General features: G+C 39.4%; 1 protein-coding gene across 3 annotated transcripts in view; it reads right to left on the reverse strand.

Annotated features, from left to right (window-relative positions):
- The window catches only part of LOC120546041 (matrix metalloproteinase-17-like), a 135920-nt gene that overhangs the window by 75131 nt on the left and 45183 nt on the right, over window positions 1–15606 (reverse strand). The window contains exon 1 of one of the 3 annotated variants that reach the window (XM_039780789.1): window positions 3242–3376. The exons of the other annotated variants lie outside the window; for them this stretch is intronic. Within the exon in view, the coding sequence (XP_039636723.1) occupies window positions 3242–3376 (135 nt within the window). Of the gene's footprint in view, window positions 1–3241; window positions 3377–15606 lie in introns of those variants that run through there. 3 annotated transcript variants of the gene reach the window in all.

The raw sequence follows: 15606 nt of genomic DNA on the forward strand, positions 1-15606 counted from the left end.
GATGACAGCACTCAGGACATTGATCTTGGTCTTGTAAAAAAAAAAAAAGGCCATAGTAACACTTGCTGCTAACTTTACAGCCAAAGTGAGAATTTATCGTTTGAAAGTGTTTCTTCGGCAGAATTAAGCTGGGAAAAGATGCTCAACATCAAGGAAATGGTAACTTTTATTGCATGAACTAACTGTGTGACCTCCAAGAAGAGACGTATTTAGTGCCTCTAAGTCCATAGAACAAACGTGGACATTATCGGGTCTGAATCCGACACTAGACTGGCAGTATTGCTTTGCGTTTACTGGCACATGAAGTGGGACAGGGCATCAAAGACATCAAAACAAGAGTAATGGCCCTCAGACTGCCGGCTGCACGGAGACTGCAGCGCCACTTTGGACTGAGCTTGTCATACAGCTCTATCTAGAAAGGTAGGGAAGCTTCCACCTTGAGTATTATTTTCTCTGCCATGGCAAACAGAGGAAAATCGCTGCTGTTACCACAGCCTTTCATCTGCTGATACCGCTGGGTTTGTAGTGTTATAGTCTGCCCAATTTTCCAGAAAAGAAAAGAAAACAGGTTTGTGCAAGAATTACTGTACAACAGTAAAACTGGTTATGTTTAGTAAAATCTACAAATAAAGAAGAAAGATATTAGCGGCCAATAATTATTATTGGCTGATCAGGAGGACGCTGACATCGATTAACCGAACCGACTACAGACATTTTTTTAACTTTCAGTTAGACTTACATATTAAAGCTGCAGTAGGTAAGATTGTGAAGATCCAGGACTTCACCAACAAATTTGAACATCGACAACTTCTCAGTTAGAGTCCGGATCGGGCCGAATTTTTCTGTCCGAGGCCGACCCGCATCCGACAGAGCCGTGACCGAACCCGGCCCGAGCCCGACAGGTATTAAGAAATTTGTGTCCGAGCCCGACCCGAGCCCGACACAGTTAAAATCTCTTTTTTTTTTTTTTCTCATACTAATGACACATGTAGGCTACGTTTGTTTGTGTGGAAAGCCCACTTTTGTTAAGCAACTGTAGGAAGGCATTCGGAAATGTCAACAGATGAGCGCATCAGCGCACACGGAGCAACAAGCGCACGTTAATAAGCTGTTAACATGTTCAGCGGGTTAACCTTTCCTGATTGCTTCGTTTCCGACCGTGATCAGAAAACCAGGAAGACTCGTTACCTCCAGGGCCCACGTTATAACATGAATATCCACCAACTCTGCTCCGGTTGCATGATCTACAACACGCATGCTTCCTCTATCTCTCTTCTGCCCACTTACCACACACACACACACACACACACACACACACACACACACACACACACACACACAGAGCTCTCAGGAGCCGCAGCACCATTTTACAACAAATGCCTTATCGCGCTGATGTGACCGAGCCCGACCCGACCCCGACCATAATTTCTAAATATCTGTCCGAACCCGGCCCGGCCCGTCGGGTACCGTCGGGACCCGTCGGCCTCGGGTCGGGTATCCATGCCTTAAACCAGACCTTCCTCCGCAGCTCTATGGAGGGAGGTCTGGCAATGCACACTAGAAGTAACCCAACAGAAAACAAGCCTTTTTTTTATTAATAGAAAATGATAAATTGATTCCAGCAACATTCAATCCCCAAATGGTCAAATTAAGCTGGAAAACATGGCTAGGACTCACAGTGAGCAGCAGAATTATGTTGCAACTGGAAAACAAAACAGTTAGGAGGGCTATTCTGTTTAGTAATAGCCTGTTTCAAGGCTTTGGTTGTTTGTGGCCAAAGCTACACAGTAAGGAAGAAGTGTGAGCAGGTTGTGATGAAAGTCCTGCCATGTGTGGCCAAACTGACCTTTTGGAAAACCAGAAATTGATTCAGAGCGAAAGGTGCAACACATTGTGTCCTAATGTCAGGGTTGTTGGCATCCGCCTCAGCAATGAGGCCCACTGACAGAAAACGTGGTTAATGTAAGCTTACTGTGCGTATTGTGTGTGTTCTTTTAATTTTTTTTTTTAGATCATGTAACTTCTGTACAAACTTCATCTAAGTTGACATTCTCTCTGTCTCGCCCACACACAGTCTAAATAAAAAATGATGGTCCATACAATCTCACAACTAAAGCTTTTGTTGTGTTAGGTGTGTGGGTAAAAGTAGTGAGTCAAAAAAATATACGGTACACAGCCTGAAGGTGGGTGGGGAAAAAAAAGTACATAAATAGAAACTGATCTATTTTAGTGCTCATGTTTTAGTCTTTGTTAAGAAAAACGTAATCCCCAAGCGTGGGTTTTTTTTCAGAAAGAAGAGTTTGAGTGCTGAAAGAAAATGTGACAGAAGTTGGGATGAGCAGCAACAAAAACGGATGTTGCCCTGAGGAGTGGAACATGTAGGAAAATGCAACTTCAATGAAGATGAAACTATGAAGATGATAATCATCTTTACAAGCCAAGAACTGCAGCTTTTTCAAAGGGCATCTTGAATAATCTCATATTTTACATAGAGCATATTGTATCTAGATAAAGGGCAAGAATAAACACACACACATACAGTATACACTTACACACATCAGTCTATATTCAGGTGCATTGCTCCCTTAACCTCAGTCTTGACTGTATGCCACATGCTGTGGGACTGTGGTGAGGATGATGTATAGCCACTGACTGCTCTTTGGGGGTGATCTGTTACAAGCGAATAGAATAACCTATAACGCCTCATAGGTCTATCTGTCCCAGTGAGCTCCAGTTATCTTATTAGCACACTATGTCAGCATACTAAGAGGTCGATATAACGCCAAAGCTAATCCCGTCATATAGGATAGGCCTACACTGATTTATTACAGACAATTTGGCTAACACATTGATTATATCATATTTTCTTAATATAGGCTACAGTATGTTTGGAACGTGGTGATTTCTGATCAGGTAAATGAAGTTCCGATACACATAGCCTATAGATGTTTCATCATGCAGTGTGTACCGCCACTCTGCCTCGTGCATTGGACTGCAGAGCGGTGTTAAAATTCAGAGCAAGTATTCGGAGAAGACAGCACTTGCTCTTTCCTGGACGTTCATGAGTAGCCCAAGTAGGAAAGGAGAGAAGAACCTGACACTTCAAGGCCCCACACTCACGTCACGGTATGATAGAAAGAAAAAGAAAAAAAAACACACCCCACATTCACTGACTAAAAAACTTTCGACCCCCCCACCCCCCGTTCTCCAAAAGTAGGTAGAAAGGATATAGAACACTTACAACCCCCATGTCCAGCTGCTCGGTAGTCTGAGACGGAGCCGCTCCGGTCAGAGGTAAAAGCCACAATATCGGCACCAACAGCAGCATCTCCGGTGAAGTATTCCTCATCCACTTGTGAAGAACCAGAGAAACCATGATGCCCTATGACAGGCTGATCCTGCAGGGCTCAGACACCGACCCCGACAGCAGCATCCACGGGATAAATCACACGCCGACACTCCTGTAAAGTGTCCCCGAATATAAGTCTACCTCACTGTTGAGCGCAAACACATGAAGCACATTAAAACGGGTTCGGTTAAAAACATTGGAGCAGTTTATGTCCAGCAAAACTACACTCGTAACTTAACACCTAAGCGGTCATAAACAGAGACAAACTGGGTATTCTTGTCTTATCTCAAGTCCATCAGAGGTAATATCCCTGGAGCAAAGAAGCGCGAGCTGCTCTCTCGAGCGCTGGGAAGTAAAAGCAGCTGCGCGCGGTTGTGTCGCGAGCAGCAGAGATCAACCCCAAGCCAGCCACAATAACCTGTTACACTTCCGGAGAAAATTCACAAAATAAAATCCTTATTGCTGGATTTGAACAAATAAGATAATAAGATCTCTGATAAAGCTTCTAGTATGAGTAATCCCAAATATAACCTAATACTAATTTTGACCAATGTGATAGTAGTTTATGCTAAAATAATTGATAGATATAATTGCAGTTTTCAGAGCTGTTGAATTTGTGTGTACTGGATTTATAGCCTACCAAACGTGTTGACTGCAGTAGAAAGACTATGAGTATTTACTGCTTTTCACAGTTTCATATCACTGTAAATTAAAAACCTAGGCTACATTAGGGTTGTTGGTTCTCAATATAAACAATTTGATAACATATCGCCGGGGCTGTTATAACTTGTGATAGGCACTACTCTTAAGATGTATAAACTCAATTATTAAGTTAATTAAATAGTCTAATTCAGTTAGTTGGGTTTTATTGTTTAAAGTGACTATTTGTAACTTTCAGTTTGTGTTGATTCAAGCGGTGGCTTTGGACAAAATCGGTAGTGTTTTAACCACACCTGCTGTTGTAAAGGTCTTTTCTATACGGTGCTGTATTACCAAGGGGGTAAGCCAGCTGTCACAAGGCGTACCTCCTATGGCGCCATTTTGATGCTACCTAGCACTCACCCACCATTAGCATTCCATTGACTGCCATTCGTTTTGACGTCAAGTGTTTAAAGACTTTATTTGTCCATTGTTTATTTCTAAAGAAACACAACAATGTATAAAAGGCTCCACTACCTTGTATCTCACGTTATACGTAGCAGACGTTTTTGAAAAATAGGCTAACGATTGTGTCATAACCACACAACTTACTGTCGCATAGTAGAGGAATAGACCTTTTTCACAGCAGACATGTTGACATGTCATAGTAGGAAAAGCACAGGTGTATTCAAAACCATTAATGATGGCTGACACTTGATGGAATTGAGCCATCGTTAAGGTTATCAATTTCAGCTGTGCTTTTCCTACTATGACAAGTCAAAATGTCTGCTGTGAAAAAGGTCTATTACCGTACAGTACAGGAGAAGCTCGCAGGCAGTTTCTACTTACATTAGCTGTTTAAGTTAAATTTCTAATGTTAACTAGCATGTTAGTTAGCAATAATTAGCCCGTGGCTATGTTATCTCTTTACATATCTACACTCTCCGTCTCTGCAAGATTGGGAATGATTGAGTTTTTTCTTGGCACAGCTACCAGAAGACTTACAACTTTCAGACAGGTTGCTCACGTCACATCTACGTCGTCAAGCTCAGTTGGAGGCTGTGCAGTAACGCTCACCGGAAAAGTGCTTATAATATACGTCCATAGAAAACAACAGCGTCACATTGTCCATTTGTTTTACTGTCTATGCGTATGACCCACTGTATTAGAGTTACTGGGAGGTCATACAGTATATCTGCGACGACTGTATTGCTCAGACAGAAAATCATTCTTTACAATAAGAGAATACGTTACAGATGCATCGTTGCATTTCAAGTGTTGCATACGGTAACTTAGGCTACTTTGGATGTATCATGAGCTAAACCGGGTAACGTTATGACTATCACTATGTCATGAGCCAAAGCATTAAGAGATTGTTGTAGCAACCAACATAATGATAACTTAGATTAATATAGCGCATTGCGTGAAACCCACGGACGCTTTACACAGGTACCGGGGGACAAGGGTAAAGAAAATAGTAGGCCAACACAAACATGGACTGAAACGAAAATAATAACCAGGTGCTAAATGGAAGCTGGACATAATTTAAAGGTCCGATGACATGGTGCTCTTTGGATGCTTTTATATAGGCCTTAGTGGTCCCCTAATACTGTATCTGAAGTCTCTTTCCCGAAATTCAGCCTTGGTGCAGAATTACATCCACTAGAGCCAGTCCCACAATGAGCTTTCCTTAGGATGTGCCATTTCTGTGTCTGAAGCTATTGAGGAGGAGAGAGGGAGGGGCAAGGTGGAGGGTGGGGGTGTGGCCTTGACCAACTGCCACTTTTCTCTTATGAAAGCCATGATGTCTCTCTCTCATGGGTTGGCCAAATTCTCTGGGCGGGCAAAGCAGAGAAAGGGGAGGTAACCTCGCTTGTTATGACCTCATAACAAGCAAGATTCCAGAACAGCTCATCTGAGCTTTCATTTTCTCAAAGGCAGAGCAGGATACCCAGGGCTCGGTTTACACCTATCGCCATTTCAAGCCAATTGGGGACCATAGGCAGGCTGGGGGAACTCATATTAATGTTAAAAAAACTCATAAAGTGACATTTTCATGCCATGGGACCTTTAATATAGGCTACTGACGTACAACCACATTGTAAAGTTATTTTATGAATGAAATAGACATATTACATACCTGAGGGCCAAATTGGTGTTGGTTTTGAATCATTTACAATCCCGTAATTGTCTCCATCTGTTGAAAGCGCGACCAAGATGACTCAGGTTTTTGCCCATCATCTCTCACTCTCACGTTTAGCTTTTAGTTGTTCTACATTTAATTTACTTTTTTATGTGATGGCCCTGCCCCAGTATCAGCCATAACTACAGCAGATAGCTTCTAAAATAACATAAAAATACAATTAGGTCTACATAAAGAAAACTCCTGCTACCTTTTAGCTGGCTGCATATGCTTTTCTAGTGTTCCAAAGAAATGTGTGACCCATCAGAATGTGTTACTGTAGAGCTGGTCAACCTGCCAAAAATCATTTTGTGACTTTGCGGGAAAAATCAGACCCGGGGAAAAGGCATTAATAAAAACGATATAAAAAAAGCCTTCTTTTCACTGTTAGTCTCATTTGCTGTTACAGGTCATTTATGACCATTAGATGAAAAATTACAGTTTCAGGAAGATAAAAAATGTTCTTATTACATATAGTAACTTTAAATAATATATTAAATTCAACAAAAGATAGATTAATTAGGTAATAAAATAATCATTTATTGCATTTAGAAATTCATTTCACTCAGTTTTAGGTAGACTGCTGTTTTAGATATGACCAACACATGAATACTGTATATGCAGACTACATTTTCTTGATCATGCCCACAAACATATTAATGTAAAAAAAAAGACCATGCAGCCGCCTTTTGTTTATTCATTTGCTTATATGTCCACCCTGTACTGTATAATAACCACATTTCCACGTGTAAGCGATATAGGCCTTTACCAATTGCCCCCCTCCATTTAGAGCCACCTGCACCTGTTTTCTTATGCTTTTATTTTGAAGTTCGATTTTCAAACTTCCAGTAGCCTACTTTTGAGGTTTTTGTCTGACTTTGTTTAAACAGCTGTGAGAGAATTTGAATTCGGCTTGGGGTGCCTTTTATTTAATCCCCTTGTCCTTTAATCATGATTCATCAAAAAGATAAAGCAGTCAATGGTGCTGGAGAATAGATACATTAAAATGCATCAGTGATTAATAACTGCTGCTATTGCTGTTACTATTTTTATTCAATCCAAAGACAAACAGTTTTGCTCAGTGGTGTGAGTTTTGTTCCCTGGATATGATTCACCTACACAGATGGTTGCCATGCCCAAGGTTAAATAAACACCATCAAATCCTCATTTTAAAATAATTGAAGTCAAAGAAGGCCCGCTTTCAATTAAAAATTGAGTTGAGAGTCCTTGAACAACTAGCAATTACGTTTTATTTTCTCAGTTTTTGAAACTTAGAACATCGTAGCCTAATGACAAGCCAGATCCTTCAACTGGGGGAACCAAGTTCAAGCCCCCAATATGCCAATTATCCACCCTCACGAAATGTCCTCAAACCGGACTCTAAAATCCTTATTAGTTCTAGCAGTGCTGACCTGTAGACGACCCTGCACCACCTCACCCAGACCTTCCTTTGGAGGGTGCACGTAAAAAGAACATTTTCCAGTAGGAATTTTAAACAGTAAAACATTATTGTTAGCACTGTCCAGAATCACTCTTAACTGCCTCCACAACACCAAGGTGAATTATCCATTTAACTCTTGAATCATAATGCAGACGCACGCACACACCTGCACTGCCCACTCACATGCAGGCACCCATGTGCGAGCATCTTAACTATTCTGTGTCTCCTTTGACTGACAGTCTCCTTAACCTCGGTGCACTGTCACTACTGATTCACAGCTCTCCTTTATTGTACCACAGCCTCATGACTCGACTGCAAAGAAATAATGAGTGCATGGGCGCGAGCACATACACAAGTTTAGCTTACCCAGTTGATCTACTGCTGGAACTATCGCATTTCTATTTCAAATATACTATGTAATATTTAATGGTTATTCTTTTTTTTCCCAATGCTAGGTTTAGACAACTGGTGCTACATGATGTGGCTGTGTTGTGCTATTAAAGTCCAGGAGCCTTTCAGATATGTGTTGTGAAACACTGAGGGATGAATGACACCCAATTAAATCCATCAACAGAGGCCCTCTTCTTGAAGTGAGGAAAGTGCATAGGTCTCTGAAATGTAAAGATTTAGTAACCCTCATTACATTTCTATATTCACCACATCTTAGAAAACATTACATAAAAGCATGCAATTTAATGAACTGCAGAAATAATCTGCAGGAAAACATTACAATGAGGAAAACACTGGCAGTTAATGCTAATACAACTCAGTCGTCCCACTTTTTGTCTCCTCTGAGTAGAGATGTATTTATTTATTTAGGCTGTATATTTTAAGTTAATAATTATCAATATTCACTGGGTAATTCGAGAATATTTGAGGATCCATCAGTCAGTCAATCCACAAAAGGCCATACATACTTTCTTTGCTGGTTTCATTTTGTATTCAGATCCATTACAGTAGTCATTCATCACTGGTTTCAGAAAAAAAAGACATGGAAAATATGTTTTCTTCTCAGCAGCATTAAAGGTGCTGTAGGTAGGATTGTGAAGATCCAGGACTTAGCCAAAAATGTTTAACTCCAAAAACTTCTCAGTCCCTCCCCCGTTTCTTCTGAAGCTCAAAACGGTCTCCTAAGCCCCTCCCCTTCTTTTTTAATTACCTGCTTCATGTAGTTCTACTGGAACATAGGGTCAATTTCAGCAAATATGACAGAAAGTTAGTTTCATAAGTCTTACTTACTGCACCTTTAAGTCTTGCTGTCTTAGTGGTGAAGTCTTAAAGCAACAACAAAGCACTTTTCCTCTTCGGTCCCCCTACAGGTTGGAAACGGAATTATCCATTACCGCTGTCGTATGTTTCATTCGAACAACAGATCCGCTACCCGATCTGGCAAACTTGCTTAGTGCAGTTATAGCCGATAGAGGGCCGAAAAGCAAATGCAGAAGTGCCGTTCACCCTGTTATGAGTTGATGAACCACTGAAACGATTTTGTAAACATTATTTTGAGAAAAGAATCTTTGGTGTTGCTTTAAAACTTCTCAACTTTACAGCCTCCAGTCCCAGTGAGACTTGTCCTATAGCCACTACATTACGATAATTGTAGCATCTGAATATTGTGTCTGCTGGCAAAAAGGAGCTTCAGTCATTCAGTTTTAACAAAAAGTCAAAACATCCATTTACTCATCTCAAGTCTTCTGTACACATTTTACCTGATAGTATTTTCCAGATAAATGTAGCTCATTTTCTTTGGTCAGTAGCAATATAGGAACACCCATTGCCCAGTGTGGACATGGACTGAATTGAGCTTGTTGGCTGTCATTGTAACATGCATTTTAATATTTATTGTAATATTTGTTGCCAAGTTGGCCTCAGACCTCTTGTGCTGCTGAGGTTAAAATCCTGAGGATAAATGAATATTGTCAAATATCTTTCTATACCATTGAATTATGTCATGTAGTATCATAGAATAATGGTATCAATGTTTTTGTGTGGCTGATGATGTTTGAGACCGTGTTTGCAATTGTTAATAACACAATTCATACTTCATGTATTTTGTATTCACACTGTCAGCTCTACTTAATTGACTTTGCCATTAGTCAAGTTAACATTGTGGTGTTAAAACCAACATGACATTAATTAATTTCTTTGTCTTATCTACTTTGTGTGTGTGTTCCACTTTTAGTCGTGATGTAGCTTTGAATTTATTTATTTTCTATTATACATGCTGCACAATCTTTGAAAATTGAATTCCATATGTTTGTACTATTAAAATATGCTGTGTTTCATTAACTTTCTCCAGAAAACTGTGTTTCTGTTTATTATCATAATTATCATTATCATCAAAGCAGCATCAAAGACCCCTAAATCGAGACCAATTCATCACCAAGACCAGAGTGCATCGAGACCGAGACAAGACTAACACTTTGAGGGGTTGAGACCAAGTGAAGACCAAGACCAGACCAGTGCGAGTCCCACACTAACCCAAACTACTGTAAATCCCTGAAATATACAGTATGGAGAGATTTCTGAAGAGTACAGAGGCAAATTTATAACGTTAGCTATCTAGCTTTGCTTACCTTTCTCTATGCTTCCTTTCTAAGTGGCGATAATAATTTGAGGTGGTCCCAGCTGTCTCAGTCAGCATTACATTGCAGAATCTTTAGATGTTGTTTGCAAATAAACTCTGTATGGTTTAGGTAGCCAAAGTTTATTATCAATGATTTGGCTGACATCTCCCAGACAACCAGCTTCTTCTCCTGTCTCCCTTTTCATTCACTTTCTTGGGAGTGTGTGTTAAGGGGGCAGGGAGAAGGGGTTAACAGTAACACATTTCAAATTAGAAATGAGTCAAGTTCTTGGTTGCATTTAATGATGTTTACACATAAATCAGACAATGCAAAGCCAATTCAGTGATATCCCTGCAACCGAAACCTTGAAAAGGGGGTCTTGAGACCAAGACCGATCTCCAGTATACTACAACACTGCAAAGGGGCATCAAAAACAGATTCAGCAACAAACAGTAAACATTTAAATGGATCAGGTCAAAGGCATGTTGCCATGCAGTGCAATAACCAACCAGTGTGAGGAGTCACTGCAGCTACAAGGATCTGAACCAGCACCAGCTTCCCGCCCACGATCACGACCGAGCCAATTTATCTCTGGGCCTCTTTGCTCCCAAAGGAAAGTATTTAACAAGGATTTACAAGTAAAAACTGGTATGGATTTAAGATCTTAAATTTGGCTTTAAGATATGCAGACTGTTCCAAAGATTAGAGGCTCTACTGTGCTCTCATCCTTTTGAGAATATAGAGGAAACATTATTGGCAGATCCTACATGTTACTATGATACTAAAAGTGGCAGTTTGATAGCTGTTATTGGAAAAACACTACCTTATATAAGCCTATAGTCAGTATCACAACTATTTTCAGTTTACCAAAAGCACAGCTAGGGGATTTATAGGGATCAACATGACTGGAAAAACATCTTTGACCACATACGGCAGGATTCTTGTAAGATGTCTCAGCCTTAAGACTGTCTAGTCATTTGTCAAGGTTCTTGAACAGGAGCGTAGCACAAAATTCTGGGCCCTGTAGAAAGGCATTCTCTATGGGCCCCTACTCACATCCACAGCTATTTATTCTAGCATATTTTTATGCTAGAATGGGTACTCAGTCCCATTTCCACCCCTAGTCTGACACCCCTTTAAATGTACCTTATGTCATAATAATATGTATAATGTGAATATATATATATATATATATATAGTAAGTCATGAGCTCCGAAGGATATCTTTATGGGTGATTGTGCAGCAATTAATACAGAGGCACTGATTGGCCTCAAGTATGTGTAAAAAAATTATTGTTTTAGAAATGTCAATTTCTAATGATCACATTGCGTTACATTTCATTTAGGTGATGCTATTATCCAAAGCGACTTCCAATAAGAGAAAGAATCACATAGAAGAAGTACAATAGTTTCAAATGGGCCAAACTACAAAGTGCCACTTTTAAGTGCAACATTAACATAGAACCCTTACATAGAATAAATAACAGTGCATGATTTGTTAGCAATTGAGTTACACTTTTCTTGTCACAACTGAGAATACAATAAATGTCTGTAAAACAACAAATGAGCATCACACTCAGAATACAGCAAAATACAGTATGAGCACATGCATGCTGTACACACTGGTAGAGTTCCTTGAGCATGTTGTGAAAATCTCTCCCTTCAGGCCGTGTCATTCCCCAAGTTTGACGCTCCACAGATCTCCTGGCTTTAAAGACCATGTCAGTCATATATGACAGCCACACGGTTCAAAGCAAATTAAAAAAACAATCATTTTCTTTGTTTGATTATTATTCATATATGTGGATACAGGATTTATTAAAATGATCCTCCCACAGTGATCCTCAGAGACCAAGGCAATTCTTTTATAATTTTTTTTTCTCTCCAAAAGATTGGTTTTGTCAGATTTCTGAGCACATCCCACTGCTTTATCCACATTCACTCTGGTGCAGTAGCACAGAAAAAAAACCTATGCTATACAAAAATTGTCTTCTTGAGTTAAAATGCAGTTTTCCCCTGTCCTCTACAGAAGGAGAACAGGGCATTAGAAAATAAATAAATCATCAATCAGGTCATCCCAGCATGCATTGGGCAGAGTGCAGAGAAACAATTGGAGAGGTCAATGGTCTATCGTGGGTTGAGATAAATTCAGTTTTGATGAATGCAAATCCAGCATCAGTCACCCTGAGGATGTTTGAATTTGGAAAACTTTACTGTCCAAAAATGGTTGGTTTTAACTTTTACATTCAGTTAAAGTGCTTCTGAATCAATGAACAGATAAATGATAAATGTTACACAGTGAAAGACCAAATCTATCTAATGACAAAGGACTATTGTTGCATGTGCTAAAAATCTGTTTTTTTGTCATTTGTATGACTTACAGTATACAGTACTTGTTTTTGTAGTCAGGAAAACAGCTCTATTCAGACAGAAATGTCAGAATTATGCAGGGCTAGAGAAGTGCCACTTCAGTATGTGAAGTGCTGCACTCCTCTTAGGGCCTCAATTTAAAAGCCGCTCTAGTGCTGCGTTCTGCCATAAGATTGTTTTACATGTTACACTGATGAGAGTGTGTGATTACAGTGAGTGCGAGTTCCCACAATAAAATTTGAGCTATTGAACTGCTTTAGCTGCTGTACAACTATTACCATAATAATAAAGCATTGTCCTTATTACTAATACCATCATTAAAGCTATTAGTTTGAGTATTTATCTCTCCATGTATATCCTTTTCCCCTGCAAATACCAGGGTATTCATCAAAGTCCTACATGAGGGTCATTTTTAAATGCCTCCCTTTGAGAATCAATAAAGTTTATGTTACATTTTATAAGGGGCAAACCTGTTGAGTTTTCTCATGAAATGAAAACATTGACACTTTCATTAATAACAAATTGAAGCCAGAATCAAGGTTTGAAGCAATTTGTCTGGAAAATACAGATTTTAGTTTAGTTTTTCTGGATTTCCTTAATTAAGTAAAAAAAAAAAATTAAAGGCAAGGAAATTATTTTCAGACTTACTCTTATTCACTTTTTTTTGCAAAAAGATAAGAATATCAGTACCACTCTCATATCTGTTCGCTATAAATATATAAAGCCGGAGCAACAAGACGGGTAGCTTAACTTAGCATAAAGACTGGAAACAGAGGATCTGTACGAAAAAACACGTAGGTTTAAAAATGACAAATTGCAACCTTACACGTTATGACTTTCTTGAGTCTTGTTATCACCGTGAGGTTGTCAAGGTTACTTTACTTAGATCCCTCCCCTCTGCCCCTTCCTCCTCCTGTTACTGCACTTTAATATATACTATGCCATTTGCACAAGTACATTTACTAAATTTGCACTTTTCTAATATAATTCACAATAATTCTGAGCCTGTAAATAAAGTTGATAATGTTAATAATAATGTTTTTTTTATCTACTGTGTACAGTATGTGCACTGTTTGTTGGAAAGCAATGACCTACATTTCGTTACAAATGTGCCTGCACTTTGTGCCAATGACAATAAAATGTAATTGAAATGAATTGAATTGAAAAAAAAGCCAATAAATAGTTCAGAACACAACCAGCGTAATAATGCAACTTGTACTTTTTACACGTATGTTTTTGTACAGGTAAAACAAAAGAAAATATTACTTAGTGAGCTTTAGAAGTGCGGTTAGGTGGATTTTGTGACCTTTGGACAGAACCTTTTTGTCCCTGTTTCCAGTCTTTATGCTATGCTATGCTATGCTATGCTATGCTATGCTATGCTATGCTATGCTATGCTATGCTAAGCTATGTGTCTCCTTGCTCCATCTTCATGTTGGACAGATAGATATGAGAGTGGTATTAAACTTTTCTTTTTTTCTTTTTACTATTTTAACTCTTGGCAAGGAAGCATATAGCATATTTCCTAAAGTGTCACATTACTCCTACTTCTATAAAAAAAACTTACAAAGGTTACTGACACATAAGCTTCAAGAAATGTGAGATTACAAAAGAAGTAAGACAAATAATCATCCAACATGTAACGATTAGAAAGGAGGAAATATGGGAGGTGTGTTTCTATGAGAAACAACGCTTGAGTCCACAGAACACGTTTCTCTCCTTGTCCTCTAAAGACAGTGTCTGTTACTGTCAGCGTTACAGCGGTCGCAGCAGCGAGAAGAGCCCCACACCTGCTCCCACCTTGTTACAGTGACTGCTCTAATAGAAAACGTGCTCTGTGTTAGGAACCTGTATGTCTCATTGGCAGGACATCAGCGTGAGCCATCAGTAAGGGCCATTAATGATTTAGATCAACAGCACTCTTCTCACTCCTTAACAGGATCCGCAGGTGTGCTGACACTCTCATTTATCACCCAAACATTATCAATTCTCCTCCAGTTTGCCACAATGGTACTACAAGCAACAGTCCTTCACTCGCTCTTTCTGCTTCCCTAACAATGTGTAACATTGTTTTAACACCTAAGATTGCTCGGAGGTGTGTTCATACAGAAAATGAAGTGAATGTTCACCTTATTCACACAAATTTTACTGCTGGACCATTTGCTTTTATTCACTCCACACAGCCAACGTAGCTGTAAGCTAGCTAGCAGCAGAATCACTGATTGCGTCTCTGGGGGTTGAGCCTATGTGTTCGTGTTCAGCTCGGCTTCTGACTGAACTTTTTTTATAAAGTAGATTGATAAATGCTCATAAATATGATAAATATCATTAAAATCGAAACATTTTGAACTTACACGGACACGTTTTTTTTCTAAATTTGCACCATCTCGTGGACATTTGCATCTAATTGCATCTTTCCATTGACTTTGTATGAAATTGGGCCTCCCTTAAAATTCAATTTGCATTCTGTCTGGAAACATGGTTCAAGGTCCCATATTATGCTCATTTTCAGATTCATACTTGTATTTTGAGTTTGTCCTAGAACATGTGTACATGCTCTAATGTTCCAAAAACGTAATACAGGCTGTTTGCATTTCTCTGTGGATTGAGCGTTTAAATACTTTAAACCTTTAACCTAAAGCACTTTAACCTGCTTTATATTAAAAAATGACGTTGAAATGTCACTTTACTGCTTTGGTGTAAGCCACAGAAATGTTTGGGATGTTTCCAGATTGCATATTATAATAATGACACACAAAATGAACCATATATCTTGGAGAGCACAACAAGCGGTGGTGAACGTTGGGCAATACATTTTTATGAGGTAATGAAGTTTTCTTTCCTATTTCCATTTCAAAATAGCACAAGAAGTAAACCTAAGGCACACCAGCTCTGAGTCAGCGAGATAGCTCACCAGCTCCTGCATGACAGCCAGGATAAGTAGGATGTGGTGGTTCAGCTTGACTTCCCATACAGTGAGGCCAGGTTTGCGTCTGGAATTGGAGATTGTTGTCTTCTCAACCTTTGCTGAGAAGCTGCTGGTCCAAAGTGGCGACCCA

Source organism: Perca fluviatilis, chromosome 17 (genome assembly GCF_010015445.1).
Source record: "Perca fluviatilis chromosome 17, GENO_Pfluv_1.0, whole genome shotgun sequence".
Taxonomy (NCBI): domain Eukaryota; kingdom Metazoa; phylum Chordata; class Actinopteri; order Perciformes; family Percidae; genus Perca; species Perca fluviatilis.